Genomic DNA, 19,420 nt, shown 5'->3' with positions numbered 1-19,420 from the left:
ATATACCGTCCGCCATACTAGAAGCGCGAATATACAAAATAAAAGAATAAAATTTAGTTTCTAATAAAACTGACCATCTTTCCTCGATGCACTCAAGCGCACTAATCCTTAGGACCTCAGCACCCGAGCCCTCTTCCTGCAGCACATCTGGGTCCTCACCCCCCCCCCCGCTTTCTTTTTCTCTCTCTCCCAAAAACTACTTGGTGCGCAGCCGAGGATGAAGCTGCTTGGATCTCAGTCTACATGAAAGCTTCCACTCGGAATGATCTACCTTGTCCCGTACTATTTCCCATACCCATTTTAATGCCGGTCTCAAGCCCGAAGAAAACGCAGAGAGAAAGTGTTGTTAATAATTGTAAAATCGTCCTCATTTAACAAATCATAATCGCGCGCTTGAAATCGAATGTTATACGTGAGGCTGAGGCGTGTATTATACGCTACATACAATGCATAGGCAAAAATAAATGAATAATTCTGCTCATTTATTTTATAAAATTATTAATATTTATCGATTCCAAGATGAAATACCATTGTTTTCTTCCTGAATTGACGGCTCTAAACTGAACTACACCGTATTTAAATATATTACACTCGGGCGCCCGGTGCGAAACCGTTCCGAAATACATAAGGTTGCGTGTGTCTGAGAGAGAGAGAGAGAGAGAGAGAGAGAGAGAGAGAGAGAGAGAGAGAGAGAGAGAAAACACGGGCGCCCGAGTTTCGGAACACGCTGAGTATATATACATATGTGTGCATATATTTGTATATATTTGATTTTGTATTCTGTAGACATCCCTATGTACCAACTGTAGGAATTACCTTCATATACGTTATCATTTAAATTTGCGTTCTTTTTGCCGCGGGTCAGATGCAAAATTACAATATACTATTTGACATCTATCGGTATAAATTGATATATTATATAGGACAAATGTCACAAGAACAGGATGTTATAAATATTTTTGACTTAGAACTACATTTGAAAGAAAAAATGAACGAATTAAAATGGAAATCTGTAAGTATGATTAATTTCTTATGTTCAGCTCTGCGAAATCACGATCCCGCTTTGAATTTAATTTCGTAAATTAATATGATTTCGATTTACAGAAACTACTTGAAGAGTCCCAACAAGAATTATTACAAGTGCGCCAAGAATTGCTTAACAAAGAAATAGACTTAGAAGAGCAAACGAGAACGATAAACGACTTGAAGATGCAATTAGAAACGTCGCGTCAAATCATCGAAGTTGTAGAGAAAGAAAAAATTAAATGTACGAATGAGCGAGTTCAGTTACAAATCAACTGCGATGTTGCACTAAAAGAGCGGGAGTCTTTACTAAAACAGACCCACGCTGCAAAATTAGAAAATATGACGTTGAAATTAAGTGTGCAACAGTTGACGGAAAAGGTAGACAGTACTGAAACCGCTAAAAAAGAATTGGAAGAATCCTTGCTAGAAATGCGAGATCGGTTCTCACAAGTTCATATTACTTTTCAGAGGTAATTTTTACATAGTGTGCATTTCGGAAAACATGTAAAAAGATAAACTTGAATATAAATATTTTGCCGACATTTTATTACATAAAAGTGTTGGATGCATTATAAAGCATTCATTCGTTGTAATCCGTAAATTTGACTTACTTACCCTGTTTCATTTGATAAAGATTATTATTATTATTTTTTTTTTCTAGCAATGTTACAAAATTAGAAAAAGAACATCGATTAATACTCAAATCAATAGAATCGGTCACGAAACTAAATAAACGTTTACAAACGGTGGGATTATGCACACATGCTGTTTACACAAAAAAGAATGAGGAAATAAAAGGACTTCGGAAAGAACTTGTTATGAAAACACAAGCAAACGCCCCGGCACAAGCTAATCAAGAATTTTCCTATAATAATAAAACAAGCAAATTTGATGCCAAGGTAACTTTTAGTTGTACAATTTATCAACAATGCTATTAATTATGATCTGAATTTACCAAAACATTCACATTGCATGATTTTCAACTACACAGGCATACATAGAACAGATTCGACTTGATCTAGACAATCAGGTCGCAGCAGACAAAGAAGTCGAAGCTTTTTTAATAGAATTCGAAAATGATCAATGAGTATAAGACGCTGCTACTTACACTAGAATAAATTTCGAGTATAATGGGATCAGGAGGGCGATTTTTAATAAACATAAACGCTTACACAGGACATTTAGGATTAATATAAAATGTATTATAATAGTCGTTTGTGTATTCAGATCCGAATCGAAACAATTTGATTAATAAAAATGCAAAATCGATAAGGATACGCGAGCCGTGACAACAACAAGCAGATGCTATAAATTTTTCGTTATATAGGTCCTCTGTACATACATAAATCGATGATGTTAAATTCGTGAAAAAGCTATTAATAAACAACAATGTAAAAAAAAAAATGATTGTGGTCGGTGCCTGGCCTTATTTAGTCATTGTTTACAACCCTCTCCTTTGGATTTCAATACATTAATGAGGTATAGACATGAAGCTTTGTTTTCATAAAGGCATGGCATTTATTGCTTGCAGTTTTTCCTATTCTTACTTGCATACCTCATTATTATACAAAGAAATCAGGGGAGAAACGGTTCGCACGAATGAATTCGTGCGCGCATTGGCCAGAAAAAGAAACAGCTCTTCGTCAAAAAACGTGTCAATGTAACACAATTGAAAAATTTTTATTCGTAAATTGCATCACATTATTGAGCTTATTTTATTCACTAATGACTGCAACCTGACTTGCACAGTTGTACAACAATCGTATAAAGAATTAAAAATGTTCAAAAGTTTTTTGTTCGTGTCTTCAAAGCGTTGTTTTTAAACTGTTGAGTGATTTGTCAATTACGCAGCCAGTTTGAGCAATCTAAAGATTCCTGTAAGTTTTGTAGTATCGAAAATAAAAAAAAACTTTACATGTTTTATCAAATCCGACGAAAAAAATGAAAACACTATTTGTGAATAGTTCAGCCTATGAAGTCAGTACAGTTCCTCCCCCAAAGTTTCCGTTAGGAGAGTGTCGATTATTTGTATAATTTATAAAAACACCACCCAATTGACAAGATACATCCATCGTCAAGGAGTAAAATCACAGAACTCCTTGGAGGGCATATGCCCATTGCAAGTCTGCTCTTTGAACAGAAATTTCGTTCGACATAGAGAACGCAAGTAGACGACAGTAGTAGACAAGTGGGCCTTAGTATCATGTAGCAGATGGTTGAGGGGTCAGAGTATGGAACAGCGCGAGAACAGACTTGGAGGTTTCCTTTGAGGTTCCATAGCTTTTAGTTGGTGGCCACCTCCTTTTGGTGGATTTGATGCCTCCTAAAACAAAATAATTTATAAGCGCGCGATTCATGTATAAAAACATCAATTAATTCTTTTCAAATTCAACAACACTTTAAAGAAACATCACTTATAAATAATAAATGGAAAACGACAAGGAAAGTAGGCTGTATCATTAATGAAATGAAAAGCGACTTTTGATCAAAAGTTTTAAAAAGGAAAAACATTTTGTGCATGAACTATGTGTATAGAACGTGAAGTTTAGTGTAATTAGTTAAATTAGCTGTACAGGTATAGATAGAAGAATGAACTAATCATTAGCTACACGCACACACTCACACAAAATTGTTAGAGTACGTATTATGACAAGTTTAATGGAAAACAGTCAGTTGGATTAGTGAAGAAAGAAAATTAAAACGAAAACATTCAGCATTAAAAGCGTATCGTATTCAAGCCATTATTGTACATTTATAAAATCAAGTCATTGAGAGAGTTATTATTGCCAATGAAGCTGATTTTACATCCGACAATAGCGACGCCTATAAGCAGAGGCGGGTTACTTTATAAATAGCTTGCTTTTTGTCAGGTGCCATCTTTCACAACGGCACAAAATAATTGTGCAAGTATAATAATAGCTCGAATACGTCATAAGGATGCAGTCGCGGTAAGTAAACACAGTGTCAGGATAGAGTTACCTTCTGCCATTATAGACCCGCACCAAACACAGATAAAGAGGCATGGGAAACAGAGAAATATTGGTTATTGCATGTTTTGTTTTCGTATGGCGACCGGTATTGTTGGAGAGAAAGACAGCTAGAGAGCAAAATATTTCTGAACGATTCCGGTGATCATTATTCAAAAGTTAATAAACTCTCGAAGGAGCTCGCAAATCGACAATTAGTTAGAGGGGACGATCAAATTGAAAATATAGCTCCAACAGCGGCGCGGCGACAATGTGACATTTCGCGCGTCGGCGATGATGCATACGCAAAGAAGAATGGTATAGTGGCTCCGCTCGAGCAAGGAAAAAGCTGCTCACCAATCTCTTTTCCATCTTTGCTTTGATGTCCCGCGCGAGGGTGAAGAAGGCCTCCTCGACGTTGATGCTCGACTTGGCCGAGGTCTCCATGAACTTGATGCCGTACTCGATGGCCAGGGCCTCGCCTCGCTCCTTCGATACCTGCCTCTTACTCGTGAGCTCGCACTTATTACCTAGGAGCATCTTCTCGACATCGGCCGAGGCGTTCTCCTCGATGTTGCGGATCCAGTTCTTGATGTTCTCGAAGCTCTTCTCGTTCGTCACGTCGTAGACGAGCATTATGCCCATCGCGCCTCTGTAGTACGCCGTCGTTATTGTGCGAAACCTCTCCTGGCCGGCCGTGTCCCTGAAAGAATTTCAAGAGCGTTATATTGCGTGGCGCCGAATCGAGGCTCTTTATTGAGATAAAAAAATCCGTGTCTCCTCACCATATCTGTAGTTTGATCTTCTTGCCGTCGAGCTCGATTGTGCGAATCTTGAAGTCGATTCCTGAAAGCAGAAAGAAGATCTGTCATCGCTGTAGCTTCGAGGGCGCGAAAGGGTCTCTCGGCGGGGGCACGTGTGCGACAACGATGAACGGCGGCATCGTTTCTGGAGTCTGCCGGCGGCTCGGAATGTGCGCGGCGCACATGAGTCAGAATTAGGTCCGGCGGGCTCGAGAACAGCTGAGGCATCGCACTCGGCATACGCGGCTTATACATAGTACGCTCTTTATCGCTCGCCGAGTCGGCCTGATTCTTTCCAGGCTGCTCCGGAAAAGGAGCGCGCGATAATTCGAGCTGCGGCAGCGTACGACTTTGAAGGATTTTCACGATTAGGCCAGAAGTGCAGAAAGCTTTTAGAATTGAAAACAGTGATGGCAGAAGTGAGGGCCCGATTCGCACCATTAGTAGTATACCATTCTCGGAAGCACAACATCACGCCTATATCCAACCCATGACTTAACTCACTTCCTGCACAGAGAAGCCTCCTTCATGCCTCTGCGGGAACTGATCCTCTGTTGGGAAAAAAAAAAATCGACGTCGCCGGCCTATAGCTCAATTTTCCCGTCATCAGAGGGATCGAGAGGAGGGGGAGAAGTCATCGAAACAATGACGTGCAGTGCTCAGCAGCGGCGGCACAATGCGCGCTTTGTCTTGCTCCGTCGAAGACGCGGACGTCGAGGACTTGAGTCAACGAGCGATGGACACACCCAAGACGAAAATTAGCGGCGTCGCCTGAAGCGATGATGATTGCGGACCGTCTGTCTCTGCGGCAATTTGACGAGCATTCGGCATTAAAGATGCGCAACAGTTGTTGCACATCGATTATAACGTAATCTTCACTCGTATAACTTCGTACGAGCATTCCCTTATTCGATCTTGTCGGAATTCAATGAAATATGAAAAACCTAGCGATGCAGGAATAAAACTGCGAAGACCGACGAATCAGCAGACGAGGTCATAGGTGGCCATGCCACAAACCCTCTCTCTGTTTTCCGAAGCACCTATACCTAAGTCGCGCGAATTAATCGTCTGCTTTTATTCATCGACGTCATTATTCAAATGCGCTTCTGTGCATACGTATACTTTTATACAATGCGAGCGAACGCGTGACGATGTGCTTTTTTCGCGTCGCCGTTGCTCCGAAAAAAGATCTGCTTTGCGATGACTACTTGCATGATGCCAAACGACGGCTTTTTTGGTGGAAAGCGCAAAAAACGAGTCGAGGAAACTGCGATCGAGGACATCGCATATACCCAACGTAGACGCCTGAACATTGAAATGGCAAAAGGTGAACTCATTTGATTGGTACAAATGCACAAGACAAAAGAATTTCAGCTAATTCACCATCAAGTAGCTACTGAGAAACAGCTACAAGTGTTCAAAACATGACTCAGAATTAGTTGTACTCCAAATGCACTAGCACGCATACCATGGCAATGCAGTCATGATTATTCTATAAATTGAAAACTGATTGACAAAATTATCAGAGTCAATTTAGACTTGTGCAATGCTACTATTATAAGAGCATAATTAGACTTTCCTACTCTTCACATTAGTCATCAATGACTCTGGTTATTTTTTCAATCAAGGCTTTTTTACATTCAATTTTAGACTCATCAATTATATTCGTCTGGAATAGTATCCAAAGTCAAAATTTTATCATTATCAAAAGCATTGAAGTCCATTCTCAGACATTTCAGAAAAATTATCATTGACAGGCTATCGTCATAACGATTGTTTCGCTCTATCAATCTGCCTGCAATCTTTTTCCTTTTTATATAACAAACGAGCAAGTGTCCAGATATGAGAGGGCGATGAAAAAGCACTCCATGGAACACCTGTCTAAAAATCAGTTTCTCATGGAAAAATAGCCATCGAAAACACTGCGTGCCAAATATTGCACGACCAGGCATTTGCCAAAGAAGTTGTTTACATAATGATGCGTAATCCCAGAAACTGCAAAACTGCTACAACAAGCATCTCACCTCGAGCTCACAAGCACTGATACCGTAAACATGATAAGCACCCACTAAAGATTGCACCAAAGACTCCAGCACATCCTAACCTAGTCGATCCCAGTAGGCTGCTTTGGCGATGATCTCGTAAACACACAACACAGCCCACGTCGAAAAACTCGGCAGTCGGCTCGCACTTTTGATGTCAGTGTCTGCATCGCAAGGTCTCCAAGGACGTCGGTCTCCGTGCTGCCTCTCTCTCCCCCTCTCTCTCTCTCTCTCTCTCTCTCTCTGCGCGCGATAAGAGGACAGAGAGAAAAAGAGAGAGAGCAGCAAAAAAATAGAGAGAGCGAGGAAGGAAAAAAGGGGAGCAGGTAGGTAAAGCTATTATTACGTACGTGTCGACAGAAAAAGGAGGACGAGGAGAGAAAGGGGAACAGTAGGCTGCAGGTATACGCACCGATGGTGGATATGAAGGTCGTGTTGAAGGCGTCCTCGGAGAAGCGGAAGAGGACGCAGGTCTTGCCGACGCCCGAGTCCCCGATGAGCAGCAGCTTGAACAGATAGTCATAGGTCTTGGCCATCTCTGTGGCCGCGATCGCCTCCTCCTCGTCGTTCTATCCTCTCGGGCTGCTCTGACGGCCGCACACTAGCAGCTTGCACTAGTGTGTAATTGTGTATTCTCACTTCTGGCGCGATGAGCACACGAGGGAGACTCTCTCCGTCTCTCTCTCTTTCTCTCTTATTCTCTCGCTCGAGTCGCGCCTTATTGCTACGTGGGATGGATGGATAATACACGACGATATGTTGTGCCGCGCGCTCTCCTGCGGCCCGAAGAGAAGGCGGCAGCGCTACTATAGCCTTCCTTCCTCGCGGATAGACGACGGCCAGCTGTTGCGGTGACTCTTTCTCTCTCTCTCTCTCTGCGTACCTATATCTATACACGTCCTATTCTTCGCGAGAGCTACACAGCCCCGTCTTTGTTTCTTCGCAGTCTGGCAGTAGTATATCAACTATCAGGGAGCCGTCGTTGCAAACTCGCGATGCCTGTGCGTCTAATATCACTGCAGCCGCCCGCGGTTATATTGAGCACAGCATACGCGCTGTACAGAGCTACTTGTATTTATGTATAAAAGGAGCGTACACGCAACGTATATTTGGTAGTTTTTGGCCGCGCAGGACAGCGGCGGCGCTTAGTCACTAATAAGTAAATATTTAATTCGCCTCTCTCGTCGGATCGCGACGAGTGACTCGACGACGACTGCCTGTGTGTTGCCCACTGGGCACTGGCTACTGCGGGACCGTGATTGGCACAGACTGGCCAGCTACGCATGCGTCACAAACGAGAGGTAAAATCAAAAATGAAGGAAAATATGTGGTCGCCTGTGCGTCTGTTAAAACGTGCCGACTTCAGTGAAAAAAAAATACTTACATAAAATGTAAGTCTAATCCACGTCATCGTTATGAGAAAGAGTTGACATCCGACGTAAATGTTTATTAGAAATAATTTCAAAATGCACATCGACAAACTGCCGCGAGCTGTAAATTGAGCTTGCGATTGATCTCATTTATTAGGATTATTTACTAAAAATCGTTAACTATCGCAGGGATAATATTAATAAAATATAGTTGGTAGGAATGCCAATGAGGATAGAAAGGATCGATTGATTTAAAAATTCAAGCATTTTCTTATAAATACAACTATATTTATGCTTAAAAAAATAAAAATTTGACAATACAAGCTAGATTGATAATCAATGCGCATCCATGAATTGAATTTCGCTTAGAAGTAAAATATGATTCGGCAACGGCCTAGGTTGCGGACTTAGGATCGTGAATGTCTGGCGCTCTACATCGACGTTCGTTACGCAAACGAATCCGGCGACGTTTGTCTGTACAACGTCGTCTTCCGGAGAATCGGCAAATGATACCGATAGTAAGTGGTGCAATAAACTAGGCCCTGGAGTGACTGCAACCAACTTTGTTAGATTATCTTCTGCCTTCATTCCTAAAGGCATGCACGAAGAGGGTAGAATTGGTGCTCCGATTTTGAACAGTTTAGCTTCACTCCACTTCACTTCGAAGCTGTGTGGGTACAGCGGCGTTCTCGACCCGTAAAAATACTCTCTTACTGACTGGTCTCTAGCTTCATTCCTCTGTGCCTGACTTCTTTCGACAACACCTCCGCTCTTAGGTAGAAATACAACTTTTACGAAATCAGGCATGTCTCTGACCAATTCATTGTAGAGTCTTTCTTGATCTAAAACCAAGATTGTGTCAACTTCAAAAGCCTGGGCAGCATGGGTCAACATTTTGTACCCTCCTCCTTTGATCCAACCGCATGTGTTGATGACAATACCAGAAACTTTAGCTTTTTTATTTGCTTGCAATCTGTCGGAGCAAACTTCAGCTAGCCTTGTGACCAGGAGATTATAAAGAACTGAATTAGAATTTGGATTTTTGTGTCCAAAATGGAATACCAGAGGTGCCTGTTGGCTGAAGCCATCTACAACGTTTGATGGCCTTTCAACTAGCAAGGCTCCAACAGTTCCTGGTATCGCAATGTGTCCCTGTCCAACATCTAAGTCTACATAAATCGGTCTTCTACCCATTCTCACTGCGTAATTCAATAACAGTCTGCACAAGGTGGATTTTCCAACATCGCAGGGTCCAACAACCATCAGAATAGGACCTCGCGTGTCATCTTTCTCTGCAACTTCTCTCATCCTCTCCATGGCAGCATGACAATTCAAGTACATACTCATTGGAGTCTCTTTGGCAATGTAACTGACATCTGTTTTTCCAACCAACTCTACAGTACAGCCCTGCCAAGTAAACACTGCAACTTTTGCTCCACATGTGAACTCATATTTCTTTCCTTTCACTAATTCTGTACCAAATACTTCAGCTAGTCCACTCTTTAACTGAAAATTAAGAAATGTACACTTTAGAAATGGGCTAAATTATATCTTCATAACATCATAACGTTACCTAAACTCTTATACTTCGCTTCAATACATGGCATTTGCATTTTTAGGTTATGTAACTCAAATTATATAAAAAGAAATAAACAAATACATTTCAATAGATTTTTTAAACCAAAGAATACATTTGCGTAAATTTACAAATTTAACAAGATTCTGAAACAATGTAAACACATACCTCAAGTGTAACTTTTTCATTTTTACTTTCCAGTTCAAAACGCAGCTCGCAGTCAGGGTCCAATTTGAATTCTTGCACGGTCGCTTTTTCTTCCGTCATCTTGGCAGCTAAGTATATAAAGGCGATTTTATACTTTACTGAAAATTACTTGATATTCATGCGATCCGGCTACCAAAGCTGTACCAAAGCCTCGTTGTTTTCAGAATATATATGTTGTACATAACTACTACAGCGTTGCGCACAACATACGCCAGACGCGCTGAAGGTACAACTGTGATACTAATGAACTCCGTGAGCTGCCGGACGCCGGTAGGCGGTAGTCGGTACACAGGTACACTGCAGGCTGTGGCGACATCTATTGGGTAAATTTGTGAATGCATTATTCGCTTCACGTAAACTGTAAAATTTTGAGGTGAACAATATGGTGGCGTCATGACCGCATCTGGGATGATGGAAATGTTTGCCGTGTCGTTTTTTCTATCTTTCAATGATCGATCAATCATGCAGATGTGAAACCTTGTGAATTTTACAAATTCCATACTGTGCCAAACAGAATACTTTTAGAAATTAATCATTAATAGCGATAAATTTGAACAGGCTGAATTTATTTTTTCTTCGCAAGTCAATTTAGCTTCAGAAAAATAAATATATTACATCAACGCTTAATAATTCAATTACAAATGTTTAAAACTTTTTACTACAAGTTAACACGTCACATAATGAAAATGTAAAAACTCGCAATCATTATTTTATTCTTCGATTCGATTCCCATGAATGTAGCCGCACCGTCATGGCATCATCAGCTGTGCTGCGGAGTTTCCAATGATTGCGATTGGAAACGTTGCAAGGACGCTGAGTGGCTGCGCGTCCATCTGGTTATGTTATAAGTAGCAGACGGCCGCAAAGTCGAAAGTTGAATTCCTTTTAATATTTTTTCTCTTTATAAGTATTCAAGAATGGGATACGCGCATACGCCAGCGTCTCGTTGCTGCTACTTATGCGTGACGTCGGGAGAGGCGAAGAAAAAGTGTTGCGCAGCGCGCTTATAAGTAGCAGTGTAGCAGTCGCCAGAGCGGATTCACGCGCGCTCACAGCCATTCTCGCAGTCAAGGTTACGATGACAGGGATCCTACTTTTTAAATGCTAATGGACGGCATTTGAATATTTAGGTTTATCAGGTCATCGCAGCTTCCTGCCACTGAATACGAGGTATGTTGAAGTTCACACGTCCCTGAGGTGAATACGAGAGATACGCGATTTGTTCAAGTTGATTGTTTGACATTTTGTTCGACAGATATCTGACACAGCAACGGAGTATACAAGATGCTGGCTGTTGGTAGAAGACTGTGCAACGCACTCAAAGAGGAGCTACTCAGTGTTCGCTCGCACTACACGAACATGCAGATAGCTCCGCTACAGAGGACTGCCCTGGAGGAGAGGTGTATCCTTGTAGACGAGCTCGACAGACCCGTTGGGGAAGCTACGAAGAAGCACTGTCACCTCATCGCCAAGGATGGAAGTATACCTCTGCATAGAGCATTCAGCGTCTTTCTTTTCAACGGCAAGGGTGATTTGCTGATCCAGAAAAGATCGGCAACAAAGGTAGGTTATTTATACCCGTTTTTTGGTGGATTTTGATAACTGTACAAACTAAAGTTCATTTTGCTGCAGATCACTTTTCCCGGATTCTATACAAACACTTGCTGTAGCCACCCGCTAGCTGAGATTGGAGGTGAAAGCGAAGAAACTGATGCTCTTGGAATTCGGAGAGCTGCTCAAAGAAGACTTGGCTACGAATTGGGCATTCCAATCAAAGAAGTTCAGCCCCAAGATTTTACCTACCTAACTAGAATACACTATCAAGCACCAGGCAACGACATCTGGGGAGAGCATGAAATTGATTATGTTCTCTTTCTGCAAGTGAACAAGATCACGCTTGACCCAAATCCAGATGAAATCAGTGAAATCAGATGGATTTCCAAAAGTGGCATTAGCGAATTTTTGAAGTCCATTGATTCTCCTTTGACTCCCTGGTTTAAATTGATACTAGAGCACCAATTGCCAGTGTGGTGGAACAATTTAGACAGGCTGCACGAATTTCAAGACCATTCAACCATTCATCGCTTTTCTTAAATATTACAAATAAATTGCGTTATTTATATTAATATTGATATTGATTTCTTAGAGAGATTTAGCGTTTTAACGAACATTGTTTTTGAAAATTTCTTTTCTTGCAAAGCGTTATTTTGTGTAAGTTACATGACAAGCTATTATGGTGCTAATTTGTTTAATGCTTTTGTAATTTGTTTTTTTTTTTTATTTTTAAAGAAGATGTGAGTGCAAAAGCAGTTTAAGTCAACAAATCTCTCTGAGGAAACTTTTCGCCAAAGATTTGATTGGCGATGATTTTGTTGATAGGGGCATTATAATTTTGCATATACCTATATCGAAGTATCGATAATATTAATTGATTTTTTCATTACTAATTTACACTGTAAACAAGATTATCACCTATAATTACCATTATTTTTGTTAAATTTTTGCAGTGAAAAAATTGTGTTGGAAAAAATGAAAAGAAAAATGTTAATCCTGTATATTTTTGTAAAATAAGATTATCTATATTAGCGTGAACCGTTTGACATACATATATACATGTAACTTTTATATTATGAATTCATTAATAAAAATAATTACAAAGTCCAAAAGGTCATACTTATGAGATTGTGTGAGCGTATTTGAATAGCTCAGAGCAGAAAGCTAAATTCCCTAAAGAAACATCGCGCGACATAAGTTGGCAGGCTTGAGACCGGCTTTTGACCACCTTTTGACGTGTCCTCTCGCCGCTCGCCGCTCGCGTATGCGCACTGCAAGATTTCAAGAAGCAAGCGAGACGGTAGTATATATATATATATATATATACACACGCAAACACACACACACACACGCCGCTGCGGTGTCTGCTTGCTACGTGTCGTCGTCGGTGCAGCCAACGTCGACTCTCCACTCCGAGATAGGAGCCCCTCATGGAGATCGCTCGGCTCTAGGAACAGCTGAGCCCTAAAGAATCGTCATCATCCTCGTAGTGTCATCTCCTTAATACAGCAAGCCACAGCCGACGAGATGCAGCCGAGCAGGTCGCAGTCGACGACATTGTCGCCGACGCCGGCGGCCAACAAGCAGGTCCTCTTCCCCGACAAGAAACCCGCGGCCAAGCAGGTCAAGTCGTCCACGTTGACGAACGCCGTCGGTCTTAACTCCCTCATCACCTTCACGGTCCTTCTGCTGGCATGGATATCCGGATTTGCCTCTCGGCTTTTCGCCGTCATACGCTTCGAGAGCATCATCCACGAGTTCGACCCTTGGTACGGATTTTTCTCTCAAAAAGTTTGGGCATGTGCTTGCTGATCAGGAGGTGGTTTTTTTTTTTTCCACGGGAGCTAAGCAACGCGATGGCTTATCGCCCGCGGTTCTGAAAGCTCGCAATCGCGCGAGACGAGAGCGTAGATCTTAGACGTGGCAATTATTTACGTGTAAATTCGAGTTTATTGGCTTTTTTGTCGGGTCAGAGTAGCCGCCTTGAGCTCTTATCAGATGCACACACGCTGCAGTGCACGTTTTGGAGCGCAGCGGGCAGTCGTGATGTTTTCTTTGTTTTGGTTATTGCAGTATGTTTGGACTGGCTTGGGGTTATCGGGAGAGAAAATTTGGAAAATTTTTGTCATTGCGATATTTTGTTATTCCTTAATACCTAACTGTTATCAGTTGTTACAAGCGTTGTTTTTAAGTATATAAGTAATATGGCAGCTGCATTATCCACTATTTTTCAAGGTCCAGCGGGAACTTTTAGGATAAGAATACTCTTTGAAAGTAGTAATGATTTACTCATATACTTGTGTACTGGAGAACTTGTAGAATTTATATATTTTTTTTTGTCTGCGTAGGTTCAACTACAGAGCGACAGCATATATGGTGCAACATGGTTTCTACAATTTTTTGAATTGGTTTGACGAGCGAGCATGGTATCCTCTAGGACGTATTGTTGGTGGAACGGTCTATCCAGGCCTGATGATCACATCTGGATCAATACATCATATTCTCCACTCACTCAACATACCAATTCATATACGAGACATCTGTGTATTCCTGGCTCCAATATTCAGTGGACTTACAGCTATATCCACCTACTATCTAACAAAAGAAATATGGAGTGCAGGTGCTGGACTGTTTGCAGCTTGCTTCATTGCCATTGTTCCAGGCTACATTTCAAGATCCGTAGCTGGTAGTTATGACAATGAGGGCATTGCCATATTTGCGTTACAGTTCACCTACTACCTCTGGGTCAAGTCTGTCAAGTCTGGCTCAATTTTCTGGGCCTCCATGACCGCCCTATCCTATTTTTACATGGTCTCCGCTTGGGGAGGATATGTCTTTATAATTAACTTAATACCACTGCACGTCTTTGTGTTACTCATTATGAATCGCTATAGCCAACGTCTTTTCACAAGTTACACCACCTTTTACATTCTGGGACTTCTGTTCAGTATGCAAATTCCATTTGTTGGTTTCCAACCGATTAGAACGTCTGAACATATGGCTGCTGGTGGCGTATTTTGTTTGCTAATCCTTATTGGCACATTGAAGTGAGTTAATACATTTTTCTCCATGTGTTTTGTTAACAAAATATTTTTCAATTTTCAAAATGCACTAAACTAAGTCTATGTAAAAGTCGCAGACTTATGTGGCTGTGCCTATAATGATTTTGTTATTATTCCAGATATCTGAGAACATTCCTGACCAAGACAGAAATGAAATACTTTGGAGGCGTGGTAGTTGGTATCGCTCTGGTATTTTTACTCGTCTTGATTGGTCTGACTTACGCCGGATTCGTAGCACCATGGAGTGGAAGATTTTACTCCCTTTGGGATACAGGCTATGCCAAAGTTCATATTCCTATTATTGCCTCTGTGTCGGAACATCAACCGACAACGTGGTTTAGTTTCTTCTTCGATTTACACATTCTCGTAACGACGTTCCCGGTTGGTCTGTGGTATTGCATCAAACATATCAACGACGAGCGTGTTTTCGGTAAGACATCAATCATTGTCAAGATCATTTTTATTGATAAGATCGCAATAAAAAATGTCGCTTTTCTTCTAGTTGTATTGTACGCAATCAGCGCAGTCTACTTCGCTGGTGTTATGGTGCGTCTGATGCTTACCTTGACGCCAGTGGTGTGCATGCTCGCCGGTATCGCTTTCAGCGGCCTCTTGGAGCTCTTCCTGAAGGAGGAGGACCGCGACGAAACCAGCGGTTCGAGCCCCAACGAGGAAGAGAGCGACGAAGAGCAGGAAAAGAGCCCTGGTCGCGCTCTGTATGATAAGGCCGGCAAACTCAGGCGGATGAAGCACGAGAAGCCCAAGGGCAACGGCGATGGTCTCGGCGCCAATGTCCGCAACGGCGTTGTCATCTTCATTCTCATGTTACTCATGATGTTCACCGTGCATTGCACCTGGGTAACCAGCAACGCATACTCCAGTCCGTCTATCGTACTGGCGTCTTATAGCAACGATGGTGGAAGAGCTATTCTTGACGATTTCCGCGAGGCTTACTACTGGCTAGCTCAGAACACCCACAGTGATGCCCGAGTTATGAGCTGGTGGGATTACGGTTATCAGATTGCCGGTATGGCTAATAGGTGAGTGTCAAATTGAATGAAATTTAACAATTTGATGCAAATTCAAAGGGAAACTGCGACTTATATTTCACTTTTTTCAGGACAACTCTAGTGGACAACAATACGTGGAATAATTCTCACATAGCTCTTGTCGGCAAGGCAATGAGCTCTAACGAAAGTGCAGCTTATGAAATAATGACGTCCCTTGACGTTGATTATGTGCTAGTCATATTCGGCGGTATGATCGGTTACTCCGGAGACGACATCAACAAGTTTCTCTGGATGGTGAGAATCGCTGAAGGGGAGCATCCACAGGACATCCGGGAAAGCGACTACTTCACCGAGCGTGGAGAGTTCCGCGTAGACTCGGAGGCCTCGCCCACGCTTCTGAACTCCCTTATGTACAAACTTAGCTACTATCGTTTCGGTGAGGTCAAGATCGACTATCGCTCGCCTTCCGGTTACGATAGAACACGTAACGCTGAGATTGGTAATAAGAATTTCCAGCTTACGTACTTAGAAGAGGCCTACACTACTGAGCATTGGCTAGTGAGAGTATACAGGTAATGTCGAATGCTTTAGATCTTAGAAGAGAAAAAAATAGTAAAAATTCGATTTCTTCAAATGAAATCCACTATTGTTTATGAAAATGTGTTTATTATCGATTGTAGGGTGAAGAAACCAAATGAGTTCAACCGGCCGAGAATACCAATATCGAAGCGCTCAATAACTCGTCAAACGAGTTCATACATCAGCAGAAAGGTGAGTTATTAGTGGAATGATACGATCTCAAGAGACAAAGATTCTCTCGTATCGTTTTGCATTTTTTGACCACACTAAGACAATTGGTACGAAAACTTTGTTGAAGATATGGGGGGGTGTTCATTGATTTTTCAGACTGTCAGGCGGAAGAAGGGCTTCATTAAGGGGCGACCGACGGTCGTGAAGGGTCAGAAATCGCAGAGGAGAGCATCGACGTAACAGAAACACGACATTCCGCTAAGAATTTAACAGTAATTTTTTCTAATTCAAAGAACACCACCGTCCCTTGGATCTCCAGATTGTACTTTTCATCAAGTGATCTGCAATTATGGAGATCATTGTTTTCTTATGCATACACCTAATCATTTCTACAAAGCAGAAATTTAACTAATAATAGTAATATAAGCGAACCTTGTTTAATCATCTTTTTATTTATCACGAAAAGTTTTGTAAGAAGTATGCCGGGGGCGCTAGAATTTGAAGTTTATACAGTAATACCCATATAGAATATTTTTACAAAACTCATTTGGATAAATAATCAGATAGTGGGAGGATTTTGATGAAATTCAATTTATTTTTTGATTCTTAGATTCTTATTCATTGATTCACAGACGCTGTTTTTTTAAATATATGCACACATTGCTTTACGAGTAACAATCAACGAGTTATCACAATTATATCGAAGGACTGAATAAGATTTATAAATGACTTTTCAAAGTTAAATTTTAGATGATACGAAGCTTTTCAAGCTAGAATATTTATATGACAAAGAAGCAATGCACCGTAAGTCTTTGATTCTTTTGAAATGCGTGAATCAAATTACTTTTCTTAGTGGTTGCCAATGATTTTCATTGAAATGCATTTACAAAGCTGCTGATATACTGTGTAAAAAGAACTAACGATTGTAAATGCGGAGTAATAAACTAGTAATGATTTTTGTGGAACTCAACTGATTGAGCCTGAAAAAGGCTTGTATGCGTGTCTTGTGTACACAGTTTGTTGTATAGAATCTTGTTATGAGATAAACATTTGAAGTAACATTTGTGTTTGTCAGAATAGTTATCTTCCAATTTCCCAATGTAATTTTTCTTATGCGTTGTGATTAGCATTTTCTTAGCTCACTGTCAGATGCTCTACCACCGCAAGTACCGCAAGTATTGTATAATGTTCGCGATGCGAAATCAAAAATGCAAGCTCGTGCATTTGAAATTCATAATCGAGAGAGCCCCTGGATTACGCAATAATAGGTAGATTGGCAAGCGTAGAAGTTGTTGTGGAAAGTTCTTTGCCGCGAAAGCAGCTCGTTATACTATTACGTGCCTTATTGATACATTACGAAAGCATGCACGGGTGAATGGCCGACCGAGCACTTTTGACTTTTGCAATATGCAGTAGCGCGGGTGTAGTTATTCAAAATTTCATTATCATAATTTTTGCTTGTCGGTTTTGCAAACAAGCTTTCATAGAAATGGATGCATCATCGCGTGTATTCCAGGCGGATAGCGACGTCCGGTGCATATTGTGAAAAAATATCTCTTTATTAAATGCAATAAAGCGTAACGACGTCCAAAGAAGCTGACCAATATCTGGGGTGATAAGGAAAAAGCCCTAAGTAGATTCTGGTTCAGATTCGGCCTTGAAGTAATCTTCCATTTTAAATATCTGCGGAGGCTGGGGCGGCGGAGGTGGCGGACTCGTTGGTGTCTCTGGCGATTTTTTCTGAAAATGTCGATTTTCGTAGTGGCGACATGACGCACAATAAAGTCCAACGAAATATCGGGCATTCTGCACTTACGAAGAAAGCGAACGGATTGAGCATAGCCAGCTTGTTGTCGGAAGTTCCGAGCGACGCTTCCGCAGCTTCCACGTTGGCCTCCAGCGTGGCGAGGTCAAGGTTCACTCTCGTGACGAAGAAGTCGAGGGCGTCGATTCTTTTGCTGAGCTGGTTCACCTGGGGCTTCAGCGCCAGGAGGTGCGGTATGTTCTCCGTGATGGATTTGTCGTCCTTCGCTTGCAGCTGTCGAGTTTATTGTTTACGTCAGCGTGACGCAAGTTACATGCTTGAGTATATCGTTAGGCGGGCCTTACCATTTCGGCTATGGATCGGAATTCTTCGAGACGCAGCTGCATTTCCTCGACGGCCTCGTAAACGCCCTTGAGCTGAAAAAGCGAGCCGCGATCAGTGTGCGCGTAAAGGCGCGAAATTCAAAGCTACCAGTCCGACCACCGCACGTCGGCGAGTGCGAGTACCAACGGCGCGAGCGTGGCGCCGTCGAATCCCCCCCCCCCCCCCGCATCCAGAGATTCGAGAGCGAGCGAGAGAACGGAGCTCAAGAGACTGTTCCTCGTTCTCTTGCAGGCCGAAGGGAAAGGACCGAAGAGGCTTTAGAGTACGAAAAGAGCCCGACTCACCTCGGCGTCCATGTCCAGCCTGGGGTAGGCGGCATAGTCGCTCGCGAGCTCCTCGATCACGGGATCAGGCGTCGCCGACATGTTGGCCCGCGGGTGCAGTGTTTGTTCGGCTTGCTGCGCGCGACGCCCGCGACTGCTGCGCGCTGTACGTGCGAGACCCCCCCTACCCCAGCCTACGAATTTTGGATATATATATATATAAAAATACGTATAGATGTATTTTTAATAGCACTTCTCAAAAATATTAATTATATAAATAGCACCCCCGTAGTTTATAAATAAAAAATAGGTAAAGATCGCGCATCTTATAACCTCGATATCTCTTCAGATACCTACAATTCGTTACTTCTTATAGTCCAAAAAACTGCACCATGCGTGAATCTAATCGCACCATAGCTAAATATCCATAAAATGCAATATTAATTGCGAAAAGTTAATAAAACCCAATTTATCTATCGCCGAACTGCACGGCGTCTTGGCGCATGCGCGGCGCAGATATTCTAGGGTAGTGTAGCCAAAGGGGACAGAATAGAAGGAGGGAAAAATAAAAATTTTAAATCGATGAAAAATAAATATCGCCGAAAAAATATTTAAAATATTGGATAATTACTTACGAGGGAT

At 41.8% G+C, this 19,420-nt stretch overlaps 6 protein-coding genes across 10 annotated transcripts; 3 read left to right on the top strand and 3 right to left on the bottom strand.

Annotated features, from left to right (window-relative positions):
- Window positions 1–634: 634 nt before the first annotated feature.
- On the top strand, window positions 635–2,473 carry LOC103317912 (desmin-like). Its single transcript, XM_016982423.3, has 4 exons — window positions 635–1,012; window positions 1,105–1,496; window positions 1,688–1,925; window positions 2,018–2,473. Exons 1-4 carry the CDS (start codon window positions 866–868, stop codon window positions 2,111–2,113), a joined length of 873 nt encoding a protein of 290 aa, XP_016837912.2. The 5' UTR covers window positions 635–865; the 3' UTR covers window positions 2,114–2,473.
- Window positions 2,207–8,110, bottom strand: LOC100115259 (ras-related protein Rab-8A). Of its 2 annotated transcripts, XM_003424141.5 has the most exons (5): window positions 7,250–8,073; window positions 4,778–4,838; window positions 4,350–4,695; window positions 4,006–4,008; window positions 2,207–3,349 (listed from the first exon to the last, which is right to left on the bottom strand). In XM_003424141.5, exons 1-5 carry the CDS (start codon window positions 7,371–7,373, stop codon window positions 3,251–3,253), a joined length of 633 nt encoding a protein of 210 aa, XP_003424189.1. In that variant the 5' UTR covers window positions 7,374–8,073; the 3' UTR covers window positions 2,207–3,250. The 2 variants fall into 2 exon arrangements, with proteins under 2 accessions (XP_003424189.1, XP_001600682.1); XM_001600632.6 differs by lacking the exon at window positions 4,006–4,008 and having other exon boundaries at window positions 7,250–8,110.
- LOC100116989 (isopentenyl-diphosphate Delta-isomerase 1) lies at window positions 7,785–12,656 on the top strand. 3 transcript variants are annotated; one of them, XM_032597583.1, is made up of 5 exons: window positions 7,785–8,138; window positions 9,985–10,313; window positions 10,899–11,160; window positions 11,246–11,553; window positions 11,623–12,656. In XM_032597583.1, exons 4-5 carry the CDS (start codon window positions 11,275–11,277, stop codon window positions 12,082–12,084), a joined length of 741 nt encoding a protein of 246 aa, XP_032453474.1. In that variant the 5' UTR covers window positions 7,785–8,138; window positions 9,985–10,313; window positions 10,899–11,160; window positions 11,246–11,274; the 3' UTR covers window positions 12,085–12,656. The 3 variants fall into 3 exon arrangements, with proteins under 3 accessions (XP_032453474.1, XP_032453475.1, XP_016837908.1); XM_032597584.1 differs by lacking the exons at window positions 7,785–8,138; window positions 9,985–10,313 and adding an exon at window positions 10,361–10,678; XM_016982419.3 differs by lacking the exons at window positions 7,785–8,138; window positions 9,985–10,313 and having other exon boundaries at window positions 10,715–11,160.
- LOC100115293 (protein CLP1 homolog) lies at window positions 8,474–10,766 on the bottom strand. The gene is made up of 2 exons (XM_016982418.3): window positions 9,952–10,766; window positions 8,474–9,713 (listed from the first exon to the last, which is right to left on the bottom strand). The coding sequence occupies exons 1-2, from the start codon at window positions 10,048–10,050 to the stop codon at window positions 8,544–8,546; spliced, it is 1,269 nt and encodes a 422-aa protein (XP_016837907.1). The 5' UTR covers window positions 10,051–10,766; the 3' UTR covers window positions 8,474–8,543.
- A 230-nt stretch (window positions 12,657–12,886) lies between the features above and the next one.
- On the top strand, window positions 12,887–17,427 carry LOC100117025 (dolichyl-diphosphooligosaccharide--protein glycosyltransferase subunit STT3B). 2 transcript variants are annotated; one of them, XM_001601323.6, is made up of 7 exons: window positions 12,887–13,313; window positions 13,893–14,591; window positions 14,726–15,036; window positions 15,109–15,646; window positions 15,727–16,188; window positions 16,297–16,387; window positions 16,523–17,427. In XM_001601323.6, the coding sequence occupies exons 1-7, from the start codon at window positions 13,072–13,074 to the stop codon at window positions 16,604–16,606; spliced, it is 2,427 nt and encodes an 808-aa protein (XP_001601373.1). In that variant the 5' UTR covers window positions 12,887–13,071; the 3' UTR covers window positions 16,607–17,427. The 2 variants fall into 2 exon arrangements, with proteins under 2 accessions (XP_001601373.1, XP_008216174.1); XM_008217952.4 differs by having other exon boundaries at window positions 16,494–17,421.
- LOC100679730 (biogenesis of lysosome-related organelles complex 1 subunit 4) lies at window positions 16,942–18,951 on the bottom strand. The gene is made up of 4 exons (XM_008217951.4): window positions 18,800–18,951; window positions 18,476–18,547; window positions 18,183–18,404; window positions 16,942–18,106 (listed from the first exon to the last, which is right to left on the bottom strand). The coding sequence occupies exons 1-4, from the start codon at window positions 18,878–18,880 to the stop codon at window positions 17,996–17,998; spliced, it is 486 nt and encodes a 161-aa protein (XP_008216173.1). The 5' UTR covers window positions 18,881–18,951; the 3' UTR covers window positions 16,942–17,995.
- Window positions 18,952–19,420: the final 469 nt, after the last annotated feature.

This window comes from Nasonia vitripennis, chromosome 2 (genome assembly GCF_009193385.2).
Source record: "Nasonia vitripennis strain AsymCx chromosome 2, Nvit_psr_1.1, whole genome shotgun sequence".
Classification (NCBI taxonomy): domain Eukaryota; kingdom Metazoa; phylum Arthropoda; class Insecta; order Hymenoptera; family Pteromalidae; genus Nasonia; species Nasonia vitripennis.
This window is presented reverse-complemented; position numbering and strand designations above follow the sequence as displayed.

Excerpts from the sequence above, each read along its gene's own strand:
- LOC103317912 (XM_016982423.3), top strand. The coding sequence starts at position 866 with ATGCAAAATTACAATATACTATTTGACATCTATCGGTATAAATTGATA. Across the intron at positions 1,013-1,104 it reads ACGAATTAAAATGGAAATCT|AAACTACTTGAAGAGTCCCA; the intron begins GTAAGTATGATT and ends TTCGATTTACAG. Across the intron at positions 1,497-1,687 it reads GTTCATATTACTTTTCAGAG|CAATGTTACAAAATTAGAAA; the intron begins GTAATTTTTACA and ends TTTTTTTTCTAG.
- LOC100115259 (XM_003424141.5), bottom strand. The coding sequence starts at position 7,373 with ATGGCCAAGACCTATGACTATCTGTTCAAGCTGCTGCTCATCGGGGAC. Across the intron at positions 4,839-7,249 it reads GACCTTCATATCCACCATCG|GAATCGACTTCAAGATTCGC; the intron begins GTGCGTATACCT and ends TTCTGCTTTCAG. Across the intron at positions 4,696-4,777 it reads AAGATCAAACTACAGATATG|GGACACGGCCGGCCAGGAGA; the intron begins GTGAGGAGACAC and ends AAATTCTTTCAG.
- LOC100115293 (XM_016982418.3), bottom strand. The coding sequence starts at position 10,050 with ATGACGGAAGAAAAAGCGACCGTGCAAGAATTCAAATTGGACCCTGAC. Across the intron at positions 9,714-9,951 it reads ATGAAAAAGTTACACTTGAG|TTAAAGAGTGGACTAGCTGA; the intron begins GTATGTGTTTAC and ends CTTAATTTTCAG.
- LOC100116989 (XM_032597583.1), top strand. The coding sequence starts at position 11,275 with ATGCTGGCTGTTGGTAGAAGACTGTGCAACGCACTCAAAGAGGAGCTA. Across the intron at positions 11,554-11,622 it reads AGAAAAGATCGGCAACAAAG|ATCACTTTTCCCGGATTCTA; the intron begins GTAGGTTATTTA and ends ATTTTGCTGCAG.
- LOC100117025 (XM_001601323.6), top strand. The coding sequence starts at position 13,072 with ATGCAGCCGAGCAGGTCGCAGTCGACGACATTGTCGCCGACGCCGGCG. Across the intron at positions 13,314-13,892 it reads ATCCACGAGTTCGACCCTTG|GTTCAACTACAGAGCGACAG; the intron begins GTACGGATTTTT and ends TTGTCTGCGTAG. Across the intron at positions 14,592-14,725 it reads ATCCTTATTGGCACATTGAA|ATATCTGAGAACATTCCTGA; the intron begins GTGAGTTAATAC and ends TTATTATTCCAG.
- LOC100679730 (XM_008217951.4), bottom strand. The coding sequence starts at position 18,880 with ATGTCGGCGACGCCTGATCCCGTGATCGAGGAGCTCGCGAGCGACTAT. Across the intron at positions 18,405-18,475 it reads TCCGATCCATAGCCGAAATG|CTGCAAGCGAAGGACGACAA; the intron begins GTAAGGCCCGCC and ends TAAACTCGACAG. Across the intron at positions 18,107-18,182 it reads TCAATCCGTTCGCTTTCTTC|AAAAAATCGCCAGAGACACC; the intron begins GTAAGTGCAGAA and ends CGACATTTTCAG.